We start from the raw sequence: 22,251 nt of genomic DNA on the forward strand, positions 1-22,251 counted from the left end.
AAAAACAAGCGGATTATTCCGACACTAAACTATATTATATAGCCTATATACAGTATTAGGTACATGATACGTGATACATACATACATACATACATACATATATATATATATATATATATATATATATGTGTGTGTGTGTGTGTGTGTGTGTGTGTGTGTGTGTTATTACAACAATATCCTCCCATGTTTTTATCATATCGATTGACATATTTTCATCGTCTGTGGACAGCTTCTTGATCTTGGTATCAACCGCAGAATGAAGAGATCGAATCAGGCTTCAGTACTCATAATGGTTATGGTTAAAACTATGTGAGAGATGACCCTATTATTCTGATGAAAATCGGTGCAAAAGTTGTCTACTAGCAGAGATGACCTAAATGAAGTTACTATAATAGTCATCTGAGACAAGCCTCTCTTTTACATTCTCACAATTGTGGCCCAAGTGTGCTTTAGAGCCAGTAGCGTAAGGCAAAACTGTCGGGCCACCCCGCAGGATTATTTTCGGGGCCCCCCTTCCCATGCCCATTAACTTCCTACTATAATATGTCCCTGTAGAAAACATTGGTTCATAAATCATAATTAACATAGTGACCAGGAATATAACTAAATTACAATTAAAATTTATCATGCTGAATATCGAAGTTCATTTGAAGCGGCGTAATCTTATATCATTTTTTCTGCAAATATTTCTATTATATTATTTACGTCTATTGCTGTTGTTCCCTCACATTCAACACTTAAAATACCGAGACTGGTCAACCGTTCTTGAGACATGGAACTGCGCAAATAGTTCTTTATCAGTTTTAATTTTGAAAAAGATCTCACCGCTGCAGAAACTCATTATTAAGGTCAGAAATAACAAAGAAGCTGTGCATAGACCGGGAATGGTAGAAGCTAATTATAGTTATCTATTAATAGGAGATATGCTAGTTCCCCATTTGTTGTGTTTAACTTTATTTCACTGTGTAATACCAATTTGAAATCGCAACAATTTAAATTCTAAAAGTTCTGAACAGAATGTAGTAATAAGGATATGTATTCCTTTTGCTTAATTATTGCGCCAAAAAAGACATTTTCAGCACACTGTACAGTCGGCAGCAAAATTATTTTTTGTTTAATCCTTGAGTGCCAAGATTATTTTTAAACTGATATTACTCGAATAGATAAATTTCATCCAGAGCATATTTTTCCTTTTCTAAAGTAAATAATATTATTCAGGAAATGGATATTCCGTATTCAGCTCACTTTTTTCTTGGTTACAGTTTTTGACATTTTCTTCGTGGTGGGCCGCCAAACTCTGTGGGCCTCCCGGCACTGCTGGCCCTGCGGGCCCTGAAGTTACGTCACTATTTAGAGCAATGTTTCTCAAACGATGCCACTGTAAATCCAAAACAATAGAAAAATTAAATTCAAGAGAATTGTGTATCACACACTGTAGTGAGAATCTCACTGTTCATTAGATCCAACATTAAAATGAGTGGACACACAATTTTGAATACTTTTTTATCGTTTTTGTAGGGTAAAGTCTAAGTTTCTGAATCCTAGAGTACACCCGATAAGCCATTTTATCTTATTCTTTATTCAAAGATAGCACAAAGACGCATCCTGGATATTAAAAGAGAGTAAATAAATGCACATGAGCTCTCTGTGCTTGTCTCGTGGCTAGCGCACGAGTTCTCGAGAGTTCGAGATGAGAGCCTACCTTGAAGCACTAACAAGTAACTTTTGTCACCATGCTTGGGTGTAGACGTTGAGGAGCGCTAACTTGGTTCATCCTTCTACCACATTTGAATTCTTTTTTCTAATGTTTGTATCCTATACATAGCTGTCATCTTCTCATGTATCGTCTGTGCCGATTTTCCTTAAAGATGGAGGAATCTAATCACAGCTCGCTATTCGATTTTGTACATTCTGCCAAGATTTCTGTCTGTAAACTAAATTCAACATTACATGTAAAGTCATTACTAGCACATCTCTATCATGATGTAGGTAGGAACTTCCTAAAACAAAATATTCGGGACAGGTATAAAGGTAACGACAAATTTGAGGTTACCCACCATAGGCCTGTATATATATATATATATATATATATATATATATATATATATATATATATATATATATATATATATATATAGCGAACGGCACAATTCTCACGAATACGGATAAATAGGAAGATTTTTTGACAGTTTGCTCATCGCGCATCAAATAAATCATTTACCCTACCTGAAGAAAGTATAATGTATAGAGCAGAACTGCATATTCCAGAGCGTAGCCAATCAGCATAGATTGGTATAAACAAATTAAACAAACATAAATAAACAGATGTAGACGAAATTCCCGTTGAGGTAATCTTAGCTGGAGGGGAAGAGTTGAGGAACGAGATACTCAATCTCATTCTTCTCAACTGGACCAAGGATGAATTGCCACAAGAGTGAAAAGAATCAATCATTGTTCCAATTCACAAAACACACGAGAAAGCTGATCGTAATAATTGTCAAGGAATCTCTCACTTGTCAACATTTATAAAATCCCCTCAAATATACTCAAATATATGGAGTATTGACACCATATGCAGATGAAATTATTGAAGACTATACAGACGGATTTGAATGAAGAGTACGGATTTAGGAGAAATCGATCAACTATACAGAAATAATATTTTTGATTGGTCAAATACTCGAATAGAAATCGGAATACAATGCTCCGGTACATCAAATGTTTTTTTTATTATTATTTCAAAAAGGCCTACGACTCTTTTAGGAGGGGAGATTGTATAACATTCTTACCAAATTTAGAGTACCAAGAAAGCTACTTAGATTAATTAAGATTGTTTTAATAAATTTCGAAGTGGTGTGGGGCTGGTTGCAAGTGAGCATGGGAAAATGTTGACTCTAACCGTTTCCATGCCTTTAAAGACAAAAGGCTAACTGATGCTCCAGAGTCACACAAGGCCACTATTGGTTGATTTAAAATCTGTACCTTTATCTCAGCTGACCTACATTGACTATTAAACTTTTGGTCTTCATCGCTACTCTCAGATGAATCGATGTCCCAGCTTACTACATTAACTACATTTTTTCCAATCACAAACTCGCATTGAGAATCATTTTTGAGTGCATTTCCACTTTGAGTACCTTCTTTACCATTTACATTATCAACTCTGCCAACCGCACTCGCGTTGGAGAGTGACGTTAGTTTAAATTTTGGTTTTTATTTTGTGGGAACATAAACTTTGGGTTGAAGTATGGAAATTGTGGTGCAGATTGACCATATGTAGGCATTGACTGTGCTCGGTTCATACTTTCATCATAATTACTATTTACAAAACTAACTCTTTCATTCTGATTCGAAGTTTCATAGTCATGATCACTTTCATAGTTCTTGTGATTCCTGCCTTGGCCCTGATTACGATCATTACTCCCAGCATGACTATTCTTACCTTTCTTCCAATAAAACCTTTTCTTGTTAGAATTTCCCTTCTTATTCGGTCCTTTAAACTTCCCTTTATTTAAATTTTCACGGTTTTCATTACTCTAATTTCCCTTTTTACTGTACTTCTCGTGGCTGTCTTGCACTTCATCTATCTGATTAACACGTACAATCCTACCGTGAAAGTTGTTCCTATCGGTAATGTTTCTACTATCATAATACAACGCTTCAAGATTTTGTATGGCAGTTAAAAATGAATTAAAATCTAAATTTGGGAACAATGCCAACTGTCGTCGGTAAGAAATGGGTATCAGCTGTTTAATCGTGTTCACAATAAATGTTTCCGGTATACCAGATGACAACCCACACATCTTGTTGAATCTTTTATAAACAAAGTCGGTAACGGTACCGTCCGTTTTTGGGTTAAACGCTTGAGATTGCAACACCGATAATTTACTCGCAATAACTTGTTCGGAAGCAAAGTGTGCTTTGAATTCTTCAGTAAAGTCCTGGAATGAACGAAATGTACCTAATTTTGACTTATACCACCAACGAGCATTACCGGTAAAAATTAATCCTAGTACATCTAAATATTGAGATTTAGGTAAATCTACAGCATGCGCCGCGTGCTCAAACTGCTTTAAAAACGAAGTTGATGACTCATCATCTTCTAAATCTGAAAACTTTGGAAACATTTCAATGTCACCGTGACGTAATATTCGCCGTTTAGCATTTCTCACTTTGTCGCTATCTGATTTTCTTACTCGTTTTTTCAATTTTGTTATCTCGTTTGATCTCGTAGAATCTGTTTGGTTTGCAACTACTACTTTCTTTCTTGCTGCGTTTTGACTTATAGATACTCCTATCATCGCCCGATACACTTGATCTACGCACATAACGTTCACTCCCCTCTGCTAGCGCTCTCAGATAAAGAAGTTAACTTCGTTTGAGTTTCTCCACTTTTATTTCCAAACCTGACAACCTATTACTTATTAAAGCAACGTTTTGATTCATATTTATTACGTCAATGCCTTGAGTAATAATATTCTGTGACAAACTATCAACCCTATGGTGCAATATAGCGACATTTCTTTGAGTCGTGTCACTTAATCCTACAAACATCTTTTCTTCATTTTTCTAAATTACTTTCAATATTGTTTACTGACTCGGTGGGGGCGCGGTGGCTCAGTGGTAGAGCGTTCGCCTCTGGTACTTGGCGTCCCGGGTTCGATCACAGCCCCCGCCAAGTGAACTTTGTGGTGCACAAACACCGTGCTCGTGGGTTTTCTCGGGGTTCTCCTGTTTCCTCCCACTTTCTTCATTCCACCATCTGTCCCACCATCTGTTCCACCATCCCACTTTCACTCATCTGTCATAATCACCGTCTCCTTTAGCCTAACCGGCATAACCGTGGAATGTAAAACTTAAAGATTTCATTTCATTTTTTTGTTTACTGACTCCTCGATGGATTCAATTTTTTCGAATGCTCGGTCTGCCTTTTGCTCACATTGACCCAAATCAGCCTTTCTCTCAAGTTCTTTACAACTTTGAACAGTTTTTCCCCATATTTTCTCACACTTATCATTTATCTTCTCGCATTTCTCGTCTAATTCCTTAGATTTGTTCATATCTGCCCACACATTCTTTCCTTACTAATTCTAATTGTGCCTCAAGTTTATCGTCAATTTGTTTTTTGTTTTTTTGTTGCTTCAGAGATTTCTAACATTTTACTTTCCAAGGATTCATTAACCCTTTCTATTTTGCTTTCTAAAGATTCGCGTACCGTATTGGTTTGTTCACTAAGTTCAACTATTTTGCTTTCTAAAAATTCATTAACCTTTTCTATTTTATTTTCTAAAGATTGGAGTAAAACTTGCATTTCATCTTTATTTGCTTTAATTGCGTCCAACAATAACTTCACATTACTTTCATCCATTTTGCACGACCTAAAAAATTCTAAGCACGAGTCAGACTTATCTTTTACCTTTACGTTTCTGAACATAAATCACTACTTTCAATTTAACGGTGCAGGAATTCTGTCATTGTTCGGTGCGCCATTCTTATGAGCGGACGGGGTTCGATTCTCGTCCGTCCCTGTTCGGGCGCCATTCTTATGACCGGCCGGGTTAGTTTTCCCATGTTCGGGCTGTTAACTATTATATCGAAAGTGGATTTATTGGTCGGTAAGAACAAATGCAGGCGGCGATGGTTAGAACAAGAGATAAAAGTGGCTCTTAATTAAATCATAAACCAAGCTGAACTCACACGGAGGTTGCTTTTGTATCTACCCACCATCCTGGGCGCGCCAATCATTGAGGCGTGCAGAGTATTATGAATACCAACACAAAATACTAAGAATTCCTGTAATGATTTATGTAAGAAACATGGAAAGCATGACTGAAAACAAAATAAGTACATAGTATAAGTTTTACTTGATCACTAGGTAAATTACAATTAGCACTTACTTACGTGTATCTTTTACTAGTATACTTCTATTGATACGTATTTATTTTAATATATTTTCTGAACCTTCTAGCCCATTTAATATAGAATAAAAAAATGAAAAGAACGAAGAATTGATTTTAAAATGGTGTTACATTTTATTGCCGGCTTATATTAAGATTGGTGATGCACGGCCACTTAGCACACGTTGGCTCACGGATCACTTCACCACCTTTTACATTAATTATAAGGGATTTTGGGAGGGACTTAGTTTGATTTCGTGGAATACAAATCCTTTCGGTTTTGTCTTCTTATTCCAACGATGAATTTAAGGCTCCATCCGGCTTACATCGACTTGCACCCTCCTGTTATAGAATCCCTGATAAAGTTACTTGAAATACGAGAAAAACAGGATAACGAATGAATTTGCCTTTCACATCACTTTTGCTATTTTTCCATGTAATTAACAACAAAGATTCATTTTGTTAATTGACCAGGCTAGCGTGCAATACTTTTCACGATGTGTGATCACTTGGTTTTTAACTAAGTCGTGTCATTACCACATCATATCACTAGTTTCACTAGAATATTTCGTCGTAAAACTACATTAACTGTAGGGAGTTTTTCTGAAGTTAACTATATAAAACAGTGGGCGATTGCTTAATTAATCGTAGATTTCTGTACACTGCAATTACGTGTTGGTCAGTGTGATGGCGTCGCAATGTAATCTTTCGCGCCTCCGAAACACCGTGTCTGTCTTCCTACGCCTATTAATGGTAGTGAGTAATATTAAAATATTATTAGAAAACATTCTTTTATAGATTATATATATATACTATTAAATTTTATACCTATTTGCCATGTGAATAAAGTAATCAAAATACCAAAAACAATAGAAATAAACGTCGATGGCATTGAGTTTTACTGAACTACTTTTTAAAACATCATAGCCACTTCACATCCTTTTGTTTTCTGAGCACGTAAGGCAAGTCATCACGGTAAAGCGTTGCCAACACGTTCTAGAACGACACCATATTACAAGGTTTGCGTCAACGTATTGTGCATAGAGCCTTATTCCACTTCAGATGAGGCTGACTGGGGAATTACAACAAATGGAATTGGAGTGAGGGAGGACACATGCTCACACGTTTTAGTCTTAGTTCTATTTCTTCAGTTTACACAACCTAAAAATTTATTTCCTCTTTCTAGTGGATTATATAAAAGCATTATTTTCAAGCTTTTTTAAAAAAAAAACATTCATTATCAAAAGCTAGGTGAATTTCGCAGTCGATTCAGTGTATCGATTGACGTATTCATATGCACAATAAATATTGTTATTAAGAACACAAATGAGAGACACAGTGCCAAAACGTTTGGAAGGTACAAGAGGAATACTACTCTCCCACTTCAGTTCTCCTTCATGCTAAGGGCCCACTTCAACATAAAACGTTCTTACTCCGTATTATGATACATGAACGTATAAATATGTTTCTCAGAAAAACTCACAAATGACACAAAAATGTGGTCTAAGTCATCCATTTTAGGAAAATTGGTGAAATTTCCTCCCAATTCCCCGACAAATTCTGAAGATATAGTTGTAGTATGTTGTTAGTGAATATAATTTTCACTTAGAGCTTTCAGGGACTCGATAAATCATTGTCTAATATTATCTGCAAAACAACTAGAAATCATTTCTGTTGCTGCTGGTACCCCATCAACTAGTGGCGTATTTACGATTTTGTTTCGGGGAGGGGCTTTGCCTGAAAATGTGAAAATTCTACAAGATATTTCATATACTTTACTATAGTAAGTACGATTTCGGGGGGCTTAAGTCCGGAAGCCCCCCATAAATACGCCACTGCCATCAACTGAAAAACTGCCTTTACTCAGGATGATCGAAAATTGTGTTGCAGGGTATATTTTAGAAAATCGCAAACGCAGTTCCCTAGAAGTAAACAAGACTGTTTATTCAGATCCCAATTATATTAGGAGGCCAACATTTGATATTTCATATTTTTTTCTAAGGGACCAGTTTCGTATTTTCCTAAGAAGGCTCAATTGTTAATGCTTACTCCCCCAGAAAAAAGATACAAGCTATGGCGCTGGAAACACCAAAATTACCATATACCTTATTTACAGTTCTGATACTAACCACTCATTTGTATCCGCAAAGAGTTTTTATTTATTTTATTTATTTATTTACTTATTCATAGAGCTCCATACAGTATTCATACAGAGCTTTATACAGACCCAATTAACTGAAACTGAACAACATAACAACAAATAAAATAAAATAAAATAAAAAATAAACAGAAATACAAATACAGAAGATTCGCCTCTACATTTAAATGTTTTATTTAGCTGAGTTCAGAATTTTTGTTCAGAAGTAAAAATATTACATCCTGTTAGCAATGTATTGTAACCATGCTCTAATGTATAAAACAAGGAACATTTTACAATTGAAAATCTAGGTGTCTCGCGAGTTAGCAGATTAAGAGAACGAGTTTGCCGCGAACTCTAAAGTTAATCTGTGATAGTGAAAATTCAGAATCATTTTTAACATTGATTATCTTATATAGGTAAAGTAGGTCTGCAGCTCAGCTTCGTTTGTCTGGAGCATATAAGTCCATTAAAGATATTATTTCTTGTTTCGTGTGGTCACGTAACTCGGGAATTCTAAATCTAATCATGGCTACAAAGAAGTTGAAGACCGAGTCAGTGCATGATAGATTACTAACTACAGCCATTTTCCATACAGGTTAACAATATTCAATGATTGGGGACAGGCCGGCCTTAGGTGGTGCGGGGCCCGATTTGGAAACATTTTGCGGGGCCCAGGTTTACAACTAACTTGCACCAAGGTCTGTAGAACCAATATATATATATATATATATATATATATATATATATATATATATATATATATTGCGCTCTCGCTGCTTATCTAGTGGTTAGCGAGATCCTGAACATATATGGTAAATTTATCCCCGGAATATGTTACATCTTTACTTGTAAGCTTGATTAAGGAAAATGATTAACGGCAAAGACAGTTTCGAAACATTTTCCCATTTCTGTGTTGTGGAATCCTCTTTCAGGAGGAACTAACAGTAATCTCTCATCATGGACGAGTCCCATTCCCCCCCCTAAACCCTGTTCATTGCTTATAGCAGCTAATTTTTCAGAGAAATAACTCAAATGGAAATGCAAACAGTTGAATTTTAAAATACATATTTCACCCTTGTGCCTAGCAATTTTTCAGGAAGGTTCTGTACCAGCATCGATGTTGAAATTTAATTTCTTGACCAAACTTGGCAGAAAAGTGTGGAATTTCAAGAAACGAGCATAAACAAAATTTAAAGTGCTTCCGTCCTTAAAGACGGCCGCAATGCCCAAAACCTGATTGATCAAAGTAAGCCATAACAATGTGTTTCAAGCTTGAAAATTTCATTTTATTAATAAAACAGGTGAAGGGATGAAAAACAAAAAGACATTAACCGACATCAGGAGGAAGTAGAGATCTATTTGAGGGTACGCTTATCATGGCCACCATCCATCTTATCATGGTATCTTGCTCGACCTTTCTAAATAAGAAGTGAGTCACGTAATATATAAAATTGGGCTTGAAGTTTACGACAAATACAACAGTGAAGTCTATGTTTCCACACGTTTATATTTATGAGACATAATGAAATGCACATTGATATGAATTCGTTGGTTCAAAGGTTTCTTAACAGCTGTATCATTTTAAGTCAAATCAGGAAAACCTAATGTATGCTAGTGAGAACATCGTAAGTAGCTACCGGTACTTATGAAAGGCATAAACAGCTTGAAATCGTTATCCACTGCAGACAAAATGAAAATGTAATGAGACGATCACAAACCTTAAGGAACGGATGGAAGATGGATGACATATTTTCCATTGGATTATTCTAGTTAGAAGACAAAGCTTCATAAGCAGCGACCTTTTCAGTACGCACTAATATACGTACAATCTGTTTTCCTGACTTGATTGTTTTCAAAGAGGAATAAATAAATAAAAAAAATACTTGTAAAATAAAATAAAATAAAAAGATAAAATTACATCCACGGGATATTTCGCAGGAGAGGGCAAAGTTTGTTCTCTGGTTTGGATTTTTAATATTGCTATAATAAGAGAAAGGATATGCAAAGAGGTCGCATTGAGACTGATTTATTTGATATCATCTCGGTATCCACGGTAGTACTATATACGATGACATATTCAGTAAGAACGCCAGGAACTTTTACTTAGTGGAGTGTTCAAAATAAAAAGAGAGTGCGTACCCAGAATAATTATCGCAGCCATTTTTACACAAACTCAAAGAAAATAATATTTTTACTTCTAGGAGTGTGCAAAACATATATTTTTAAAACAGTAGTTGTAAACGTAAAAAAGAAACTACTGCAGCATTAAATTGAGAAAATATTTGCTTTTGCTCGGAAACTTAATAGAAACTATTCATTTACATGTTATTGAGTGGACATACCCTCCCTCGTGGAGTCCATTGATGTACCAATATTGTAATGTTATTGTGTGTACTTGACAACCGAGAGAGCATAGCCATCTTATGGTACCATGGCCCCTTCGCTGGGGGGCCTCGCAATCATTGAGGGCTCCGGGAGCAGAATGGCAAGTATTACTTTATTACACTGTATTACGAGCAAACTTTAGTCATAGGGACCACAACATACTTTTTTTTCTCCTGGGTCTAATATGCTGTTAGGCTAGTTTTAGACGGAAGCATTTATCGTAGCATTTCTCGTAGCAGGTGTGGTGCCAAAAATGTCCTATAATGTTTTATGGCATTAAAAGTGTATAGTGATTTTACATGGTAGCATTTTGATAAGCATCTTCTCGTGACGTAGCAAACAAATCACTGGAGAATAGCACAATTATGACTCCGAAACTAAAAACAGAGATATCAGTCGCTATTTCTTCTAAAGCCCTTTGTCGCATATGCTTATTATGATACAAAGGACTTTTAACTTTGTACAAACAAGGATGCTCCTCATATTTTTCAATCAGCACTCATTTTTCTTTACTACAATTGAATTTCCCACACAAAACAAAGAGCATGGACATTTGGCACAAAATCTTTCGCTTCGTTTTAACACACCACGGCGCTGCAATCGGACCACAAATGCTGGGCAAAATGCTACGAAATAGAGCAGGTTCTATCGACAACAAATTCCATAGGATATGCCATGGCATGAGAAATGCTATAGCATTTGATACTTTACACGGTAGGATATCGATGATAAGATTTTTGCTACGAGAAATGCTATGATAAATGCTTCCGTCTAAAACTATCCTTAAAACGGCACTGGAGAGTAGAGTAGACGAGACTAGCGCGGGGCCCCCCTTAGGCGCGGGGCCCTATTGGGAGCAATCGGTCCAATTGGCTTAAGGCCGGAACTGATTAGGGAAATATACGCCTTATAACGCATTGTAAGGGCAGGGAGAGATTGTATTTCGGGAAATCTACAAAGTAAACCAAGTAATTTCATAGATCTGGATGAGATCGGTGAGAAGTGATCCGTAAAATAGTTTTTCATCAAAGACAACGCCTAGATCGTTTTGAGATGTCACACGTTTAATAGGCATATTGTTGACATTGTAAGTCTGATGAATACATTCTTTTTCAAAGAGATAAAAAAGGATAGAACAGCTATTTTAGTTTAAAGCTGAACTTAAACAATCATATTATTCTCTCTCTCTCTCTCTCTCTCTCTCTTTCTTTCTTTCTTTCTTTCTTCCTTCCTTCCTTTCTTCCTTTCTTTCTTTCTCTGTCTTCCCACTAAATCTATAATTTAATTCTTCTCTTTCTGTGTGTTGCCGAACCATTACATTAAAAGGTAAATACAAGGTCTCTCTCAGTGTATACTAGAATCACGTAAGTAAGAGTCACGTGTATTATAACATGTAATCTAGCAACTTATGGCTGGTATTGCGTTTTATTAAAGCTTTCTGTTTAGCCTGTGTTCGAAATTACTGCATGATTATTCAGTATAGGAAGAAGAATAAACATGAAATAGTATTTCATACGTTCAAGAAATGGTAACTTGACTAAGTAATATTGCACAAGAAAGGAAATATATTAGACTAATATTTTAGCTGTGGAAATCATTAATTCACTATGAAATTCTAACGTTATGCTTCAGGGCTGATATTTCCTTGTCACCTGGTCTGTCCGGGTCACCGGGTCAAATATAATCACCACTCCAGGCTGTGTTTAAGAAGCGAAACCTAGATCTGAGTGACCCAGCGACTATGACCCAAGTGACTCTGTGATCCATGACTCATACCATTACTGCTTCATAGAAATGGAGGATAATTAATAGTCATTTAACTAAGACATGAATAACATATAAATTACTTGAATAAACAAATAATGAATGATTTCTAACATCTGAGAAGTTTTTCAATTTATACTGACAAGGGACATCACCCAATTGTCCGGCTCCGATTTCAATGAAATTTTTCTAGCTGATAGAGGACATATATGTATTATTTGTGATGACAGAAATTTTTGCCATGGTGCAGGTTTTCTACTTTTTTATAATTTTTAAAAGTCGTGATGTGGTTATTAGAGATTACTGCAGAAGTCAATTACTAACCTTTATAAACGAAACGTTAATGAAAGAACCCCCTAGACCTAGACCTTATATGTATCTACATGGTTGTTCTTTCATTAACGTTCCGTTTACAAAGGTTAGTAAGGGACTTCCGCAGTAATCACTAATAATATCACAACTTTTAAAAATTATAAAAAAATAGAAAACCTGCACCATGGCAAAAATTTCTGTCATCACAAATAATACATATATGTCCTCTATCAGCTAGAAAAATTTCATTGAAATCGGAGCCGGACAATTGGGTGATATCCCTTGTCAGTATCTCACAGAGAAAGTTTTAATTGGAAAATTTAGACTCAGGCTTGAAGTTTACTAAGATGATTCTCGTTGTGATGATCTCACTTTAACATTTGCCTTAAGCTTATGTTGTTTTTCTCTGTTCATTTTGGTCCTCAACGGCCGAAACATATACTTCTTATTTATTCTTATCAGTTTGACGTAACGCTTTCAGAATTATAAGAAATCCAACTCATCAAAAAGTACATAAAGTTATGTAGTTCTTCCTGTTATTCATTAGCGTTTAGCATACCTTTCATCAGCAAGGGTATATACGACGTGAACCTGCAGCTTAACTTATAAACCGAAACACACGACTTCGAACCGCGAATACTATAGAACACGGGTCTCCGGCGCCTAAAAAGCGTACACTAATACAATGAAGACCTCCAACGTCACTAAAGTATTAGCGTACGCTGCTCTAGAGTGGGAGATCCAGAATCGATTCCCAGCTGGAGCTCATGTATTTCGAATCCCACATTAAGCTGCAGGTCCACGTCTTATATTGCCTCGCTGTTGAAAGAGCCGTTAACTTAAAATTCAAAACAAATCAAATCAAATATACTGGAGTTAAGTTGGTCTGTAATTTCCTTAATTTTGTTAGCATAACAAAATATTATCTGGCTGTCTAGAGATTAGAATTCGAAATATCTTACATCTTAGTTCACATTACATAACACTTTATTAGATCGTGTTGCTTAGAAGTAACATCGCTTTCTATTACGTCATGTGCACCAATGATAACTTCAGTGACCGTTTAATACGCATTTATACTTTCATATAATATTCATATACGTGATTCGCGAATCACTTCTTTAGATATTTGTAATTCTCGTCAACAGGGGCCAATAAAATTCGTTCCTACAGATGCTTTGTCTCCTGAATTTCGTAAAAGTTGTTTTTGTTTGTGATTTCTTGTTATGGAGGAAGATGTTTCAAGGGAACTGTTGCTTATTACTCCTTCTGAGAAATAATCCTCATTATAATTGACCATAATTAGATAATATTGCTCCCTATCAGTACATGATTAATTACATTAGAGCAATTGCTTGGATATAACCATCCATGTATTTTGGTACAAGAACACTTTGATAATTACGAAGATTCGTGAGATCTAAAAGATATATTTTTACCATAAAAACAAACCAAAACATTTTAACGGGAATTTATTAGTCCTTGCTAATTGAGTTAACGCGAAATTATTTTATGTCATGTTTCTAGCATGACTTGAAAATGTTGAAAGAAGTACTCTGCAAGAATTTAAAAAATACCACTTGAGAATACTCCAAGTGCATTGCCAGAACGAACTTAAAAAGAACGGAGGGATGGATCGGGAAGGATAGCTGTGTTTGTTCCTACATGTAAATCTTTTTATCGGTACCTTCTCTTTATCGCAAAATATCGTCTCCTTATGACTTACGGTTCCTGCGATATGGCTGCTTAAATCTCTCGAAATTCGAACTTTCTGGCCAATACCAGGAGAACGGTGGCCAGCTGGCTAGTGGCCACCAGTTACTGTTTCGTACCAAAATATCCACCATCCTCTTAGGTATTCATCAACACCAATATCATCTCTCTATTACTTACTATTCCAGAGATATGACTCCTTAAATCTCCGGACATTGGCCATTTTTTGGCCAATATCTTGCGAATGGTAAAAGTGACGCAAAAACTTCCATCACTTTTTCATTTAGTTTTTGATACTCTATCGAATGGAGGGATCAACACTGAAAAAAATCGCAAAGAACAGACAGACAGACACACAGGCACTGAGAATTCAATAACGAACTTTTTAAGTTCTTTGAAAGTTGATCTGAATCTTCAGTGTTTTATATATATATATATATATCGAACATTGAACGGATGTATAGCAACTAAGAGAAGCTTTCAACTCACTATAACAAATACGATAAACATAAGATCAAATACAACGGAAGCAAACATAAGCAATTGTATATGCTTCATAACCAGTGTTGAAAAGGTACTTTCGACAAACGAATTAAAGCAATTATAATTTGCTTGGAAATATGAAAATAGATTTTGTCACCATTTTTTCTAAACCTTCAGTTCCAGATGTTAACAGGACAATGATTAACTGCTCATTGTATTTGTATGATGCACATTTGGGTTTCGCAATTACGCTGGAATGACTTTCAATTAAACATATTGCTGTTTTCCCAGATTCGCTATTTCAACAGATGAATATCAATTAGGCCAGAATAATACTTCCATAACTTCCATCTGGTGTAATTACAACTATTCACTTTTTCCTAATGCAATTTAGACATTGTGTTAGATGTGAATAAATATGCGTAGTTTCTGGGAGTGTATGTGGAATAAACGTGTGTGCGAATTAACTGCACTCTCTTTCCTGACAGAAACTTAGAATATGTCATTTCAAAGCAGCAATGTGTAAAGAAGTTAAATATTTTTATTCTAAGACTGATAGTAAAGATTATGTTGTACAGGAATTTCAAATAGCATTGGTAACATATGTAGCTTAAAATTATAGAATTTAAAAACTAAATACATTTCTTATAGTATAGATCATCAAATGTATGTTCTCTTCAAAACTTTATTGTAATTAAATAGTTTGAGTTCAAACTTTTCAGAAACGTAACTTAGAAGTATAATAGAAGGAAACCCTTCACAGAGATATTTATTAAAGAAGATTAACTGGACGTTTGGATTATTATACTTTAAATTTGGGTTTCTCAACTTTTATATCGTTTTATTATCATACTTCATACGTATTAACTAGCACAGTGGCACGGGTACAATCAAATGTTAATATATATATATATATATATATATATATATATATATATATATATATATATATATATATATATATATATATATATATGATTATCTTAAAGTTAATACCTTGCGTACGGGTGACATCCATGTAAATGTCATGAAAACATATTATCATGAAAGGGTCTTATTAATCCTGGAGATGCTGAAATTTGTTAGTGGATGCGAGGCAAGACTTAGTTTTACTATTTCTCCTTAGATGACAGCGCCTTACTGATAGAAAGGACAAAAAAATGTGTTGTCTCGATAGATGGCAGGCCTAAGAGAGCATCCAAGTACAACACAAATGTGTTTGCTTTGACGACAAATAATGAGCAATGTCGAGATCTATTTTGAGATCGGTAAAGGAATGGTTTTGTATTTGTTCTCCGGTCAATGTTACCAACCTGAAATAACAAAATCCCTTCAGAACACAGAACGTCCCTTTTTCAGTAAAAATGTTACATAATGCAAATAATTGTTTTTATCATTAATGTGAATGCTCTCCTCACGCGTGCACAATAACTATGCCTTATATAACAGTCTAGATAATCTTTTAATTGTAAATGAAACCGGTATTACAGCACGCACATAGGAAAATGACACCTGGAACGCAAGGGTTTAAGACGCAAATGAAAATAATTAATTCCCTTGAAAAATGCAATCTTTGTAAATAACGTAATTCAAGTTTTATTTAAAAGTCAATATTCATACTTCTTAAAGTTTCAGGCTCAGCAAGATATAATTAATTTTGTTGTCATATTGATTAAATATTACCGGAGATAACAAAAATATCACAAGATTTATAGATAGTTCCTGCAATAAATTTAATTCATTCCGTCTGTGACTTTTTTTTTTCTATGAAGCCCAGTTAAAATAGTTTCCAATGTGTGGGCGCGCCCCGATAATGGAAAGGATTCTCAAGAGCAAGCAAGGGGAAGCAAGCTACTGACAAATTGTATTCATAGCAACCTACTGACTAAATTCGTAATACCCACAAATGTTACGAATGTTTAACAAGAAGGTGATAGATTACATAAGTACCATATAAATATAAAGTAACTATTGAATTAGAACTCTGGCTGTATTAAGAAACAAAAAGCTGATAAGAAAAGTAATACTGGACTACAATAGTATGCATAAGCCTTGTTGGAAATAAATATAAACTAGTGAGAATTATTATTATTATTATTATTATTATTATTATTATTATTATTATTATTATTATTATTATTATTAGAGTTCCAAACTATGCTATTCGTAAATGCCAGAAGTTTTACGGAACGGCTATGTCCGTCTATCCGTCTTTCCGTCTATCCGTCTTTCCGTCTGTATCAGAGTAAAAAAGATAAGACTTATCAAGAGATTTTTCTTCTTAATTGATTCAACGTAGCAAGATCCCATGTCCTCCATTAACGTCTTATTCAAACCAGAAGTAGTAGAACTTAGCCATTTTTGGTGTCAACCTTTTCCACCGTAGAACAGATGATACAATAGAAAACGATGAACGTTGTTTTACAACCGATTCACCGTCTGAAGGAAACATGTCATCACCATTTGCAATATTGTCCCAAAATTAAAAGTTGTTGAAATGTGTTAGTGCTTCTGGTTTCAATGCTGATTTCCACAGAGCAATAAATACAAAAGAATGTCATCCTGTTCAGTCTAATGACTCTTCTGGACTTTGTAGAACATTTTTTTATATTATTTTCAGAACAGGACTTAATAGTCTGCCTAACCTTCTGAAAAAAGAATGTTTAGGTTTATGGAAATTTAAGTAAATACCTTGTTCAACGATTGGAGTGGCTTTTAAGGCCCCTTGATATTTGCATATCATTTCAGTATCCCCTGAAATTGTTATTGAAATTCCTACTATTCGTTTACTACAAGTATATTTATGCGATGTATAGTGGCTCTCTACTCAACGAACGTTTGGTGTCCCCGCGTAGCATAGTCGTTAACGCTTTCTCTGCGAGTGGTCTCGGGTTCGATTCCCGGTGAAGGCACTCGGTAGAAAGAGTATAAATAGCTTTTTGAGGCCAGTCATCCTGAATGAGGTTTTTCTGAGCTTTCCTCATCACACCAGGCAAATGCCGGTGTGGTACCTAACATATAGGTCCCAAGCCGTTTTCTACCTTCCCCAATCCATTCTTCCTTCCCTTTCCCCGGATAGTGTGCTCGCCGAGGGACATCATCCCTCATACGTGACTGGCTAAATGGCCATTGATGCCGAAACCCCAGAAATTTAAATCCTACATTCCCTAACTCAAAGAACGTATGTTCGATGTATGCAAAGCCTCAGTGCTTGCATTTAATTGTAGTTTCTAGTATAACATAGGAATAAATTTAGCAGATTTTTTAAAAGAAAACTATTTATATGGAAAACGTGCGGTAGACGAAATAACACAGTATATTTTTTTTTTTCACATTGAAGTTCTCCATATTAACTATAATGTACCCTCCGTCAGAAATTTTTTCGTCTGTCAACAACATTGTTTAATTTTACTCCTAATATGAGTTTGAAACATGAGACTTTAAGTGATACATTACTTAGGTTAGGCATACGTAAATTTAAAAAAAAAATGTTAATAGGTAATAAGAAAAAATATAAATGTAATGTATAACATAACTAAAATAGTATAAGGTTAAATCATAGTGTCAACCATCATAGTGTGAAGCATTAAATGATATTCTATTTTATCTGATTTGTAGGAAGTACACATTGTCCAAGTGAAGCATTGTGGCTCAGTCGTAGAGCGCTTACCTCTGATGCATAGCGTCCCTGGTTTGATCCCCGATCAAGTAAGTTTCTGGTGGACAACACCATGCAGGTGGGTTTTCTCAGGGTTCTCCAGTTTCCTCCCACATTCTTAATCAATTAATTGTTCCCACTCATTCATTTGCCTTAATTATTGTCTCCCTAGCCTGAGACACATAAACGTGAGACGTTGAACTGAAAGATTTCATTTTATTTCATTTACACGTGCACAGAGAAAAATCCGTTCTCCGGACACTGGTATATTGTACAAATATACGGTATCCTCTTGCTAACTATAGAAATCAGTACAGAGCATACGTTATCCTTATGCTATGTAGGCACTGCCCTTAGATGTTACATCATGCCGTTGCAGGATGTTTGACATCTAACAGTTTTCCGTATATCACATGCATATACTTGTGTTACTTTCCTCAGCTATAGGTTATATATGTCCATTTGTATGTGAGATCCCTACCACCTACATTGTTTCATACAGAAAGTATGTATAGATGGAACACTTATACAGAAATTATTATAAAACATGCGTTTTCAGTTATACGTCTGCTGTACGTTAAGTCAAAAAACTACAGGAATTACGCATGTAACCTATCTTTTTAAGTACGCCACCTACATTTTTTTTCTCAGTATGGTTCTTGGATTTACTACCTACAAATAAAGTATATACCTATCGTACTATATATATTTCCATTAATAGCATTTACTCAATTTTGTTAGCTGATTTGGAAGATATTTCATTTGGTTTTCTTGCTATACGAAACAAATCCCTTCAAGAGAATATGTATTATTAGAAGTGGAACTAAAAGAAATGTAGTGGATTGTTTAACTTTCAGTAAGTTATATAATATAGGCTATAGGAAACGGATGGATAATTTGTTTTGTAGTATTCCATTGTTTTCTTGTATGGTTAATCTACCGATCTTTTCCTGTCACCTATGTACAACGACTGTTCAATAAGATTTGCGCAGATGATTATCATATTGTACACTACTAATACACAATAACACACTGAGAAAGGCTATGTGATAATATGTTTAAAAAAAAACAGTATCACGTAACGGTTTCAACACACTAACTGTGTCTCTTGAGAAGGAGTGGAAGCCTGATGAAGACACAGTTAGTGTGTTGAAACCGTTATGTGATACTGTTTTTTTTAACATATTATCACATAGCCTTGCTCATTGTTAGTACGAAATGGAAACAAGACCTGATAGAATAGTTATGATTATCATATTGTTGTTAGTTGCACTATAACGATGAAATGTTAGGTAAACATTCTTTGATCTTTTGGCTACAAGACCATCTCACTCAGTATAGCCTTCCATCTTCTGTGACGAATCTCGTGTAACCTTTTTTTTTCCATGCCTTGAATGCACTTTGGTAAAATTCAAGTGGCTCGTTTTTACACCATTGTTTCATATAAGAAATAAGGACCCTCGTCACTGTCGAATGTGCTTTCCCATAGGTAGATCTCCTGACGACCAAACAGGAAGAAATCCTTAGGAGACAAGTACGGCCTCTAGGGAGGCTAAGGGATTTCCTGTCCCTTTTTCATTGTTTTTTGCAGTATGGTCATGGTTGTGTGAGGCTCTGTAATGTCATTACGGACTTTGATTGCCTAATTTTGCATCTCCTGTGTCTTGGTCTGGAGAGCACATCGTATCTTATCGAGGGAGAAGAAATAGCTTCCTTTTTAGTTGTGAAGCCATGTTCCAAGAAGATTATGAAAATGGCACTGCACCGATCCTAGGAAAAAGAAGGCATAATTTTCTGCCCTGATCTGTACTTTGAGTTTCACACCCCACGCTTATCCCGGAGGCTAAAGCAGACGGTGATGATGAGGAATGAGTGAATTGAAGAAAGTACGAGGAAACGGGATAACTACGAGGAAACCTACACACACGTTGTTTGTCCACCACAAAGTTCACTTGGCGCGAGCTGGGATTGAACTAGGGACCCCAAGCGACAGAGGTGAACACTCTACCACTGAACCACCGTGGCCCCTCCTGAACTATAAAGTCTAGGTTTTGGTAGACCACTGGAACCAATGTTCGGTACTGGTGTGGTCCAATATGTGAACATAGTAAACCAGAAGCCTTCCTATGAATTGAAGTGGCTGATTCATCACCGATTTTGAGCAGAAATTTCATTACTGGCCGTTATCGAGTATAGATGTCTACTTCACTGTCCGTTGTGGTATACCGTGACATGGGGATACTTTAAATTCTGGGAATACTTTCACCAAAACTTCCAAAGTGAATAGAAAGTCAGCTAGCGGTACCAATACAAAATATATCGTAGTTATTTCTGCGAATGTGGAAGCCCTGAGAATTACATCACGTACTGACGGCACAACTATCGACCAGTTCGCACGTGTCCCTACTTGGAACTGTTTTATCTACAGTGCAAATATGTATAAGCGTAACTAACATCTGCAAAACTTCCCACCTGCAGAGGTATGTGTAAAATATATACCAATTAAATTGAGTATAAATTGTGTTTGGTAGCTCTGGGAGTATTAAAAAAAACGAATGCAAAATATATGTGCTCATGTATGTTGAAGAAAAGATTAAAATTGAAGGTGTAACTTTGATCACCCATAGGGGCAACATTGATCAAGCAGTAGTACCACGTATCACACATACTCACGATCACAACTGCAACATGACATCAGCAATTAAGATAAATTTGATCAATTGTTTCGAACGTGTGGGATATATCCCATTGATTGTGAACAAGTGTTTAACAGATTGACCAGAGAACATGCTGCAGAAGATCTCATCCATAGTGTCGAAGATGCTTTAACCAGTCTGCTCAAGGAGCATCGATTCGATACCGGTACGTCAAGCAAACTACCCAGAAAGAAGAAAAGAGTGGATGTTGCACCTGGATGTAGCATATCAATGGCTGTAACTGCGGCAGAAGGAGACACTGAGAGTGACGGCCCCATTGATTTGCCTGGGATATAAGAACATCCCTTGTTCGGAGATGCCGCATACGTAACACTTGTCTCCCAGCAGCGAACGTAACACTTGTCTCCCAGCAGGTTTACGAAATTGGTCAGTATATTGTAGCAAAGTTTGTTTCTCAGCGAGGGGAAAAACAAATATTTGTGCCAAATAACAGATACTGAACCTGAAACAATCGTCGTAGGCCTCAAAAGGATTGGCGAAAATAAAAGAGAGTTTAAGCTTGTTGCTGATTATGTCTGCGTCATCCAACCAGACGATATAGTTGAGATCCTTTCGAACCCTTCTCCTGATGTAGACTGTTATGGGAACATACATTATGTTTTTCCTATAGGACCCTACGCATGTCCAAGTGATTGAAGTTTAAAGTTCTTTTTTCACTTTCCTTACATTTTCTTCTTTTGTTTGTCATGTTTTGTATTATGTACTTTCAAGGACTCCGATTTCTCTGTAAGTTTGGGGGTTCATTTAGATATATATGGTTGCAGAAAAGAGTCTAAGAAGGCATATATCAGACAAATTCATATTATGACAAATATTGGATATTTACCTAGGCATAAAAATACATACAACAATACATATAGCAATAAAAATACATATGGAAATGAACATAACAATACATATAACAATAACGAATACATATAAAATTGGTATTCATAAAAATATATGGGAGGCCCACATGGGCTTTGGTGAGCCCGGGCCCCTCGCCTCCCCCCAGGATCGGCGCCTTTGTGTACTTTGAGTGAAAAGCCAAATCAGTAGATGGAACTACAAGCTTTGTGAACACCTCATCGTGTTTCTTTTTAACATATTTCTCTGTTTAGTATCGTTATATGTTTTTAGATCTCGAACCATCCAATGTGCCATATTGCAGCTACATTCTCGCTATAAACAGTTCCTACATAT

The 22,251-nt window shown here is 35.8% G+C and overlaps 1 protein-coding gene across 1 annotated transcript in view; it reads left to right on the plus strand.

Annotated features, from left to right (window-relative positions):
* LOC145689314 (uncharacterized) overlaps positions 1–21,345 on the plus strand; it is a 48,146-nt gene extending 26,801 nt beyond the window's left edge. Inside the window, exon 2 of the mRNA XM_081763456.1 lies at positions 21,126–21,345. Coding sequence (XP_081619582.1) covers positions 21,126–21,345 — 220 coding nt within the window. The remainder of the gene's footprint in view (positions 1–21,125) is intronic.
* Positions 21,346–22,251: the final 906 nt, after the last annotated feature.

This window comes from Thermobia domestica, chromosome 7, assembly GCF_964235325.1.
Source record: "Thermobia domestica chromosome 7, izTheDome1.hap1.1, whole genome shotgun sequence".
Classification (NCBI taxonomy): Eukaryota; Metazoa; Arthropoda; class Insecta; order Zygentoma; family Lepismatidae; genus Thermobia; species Thermobia domestica.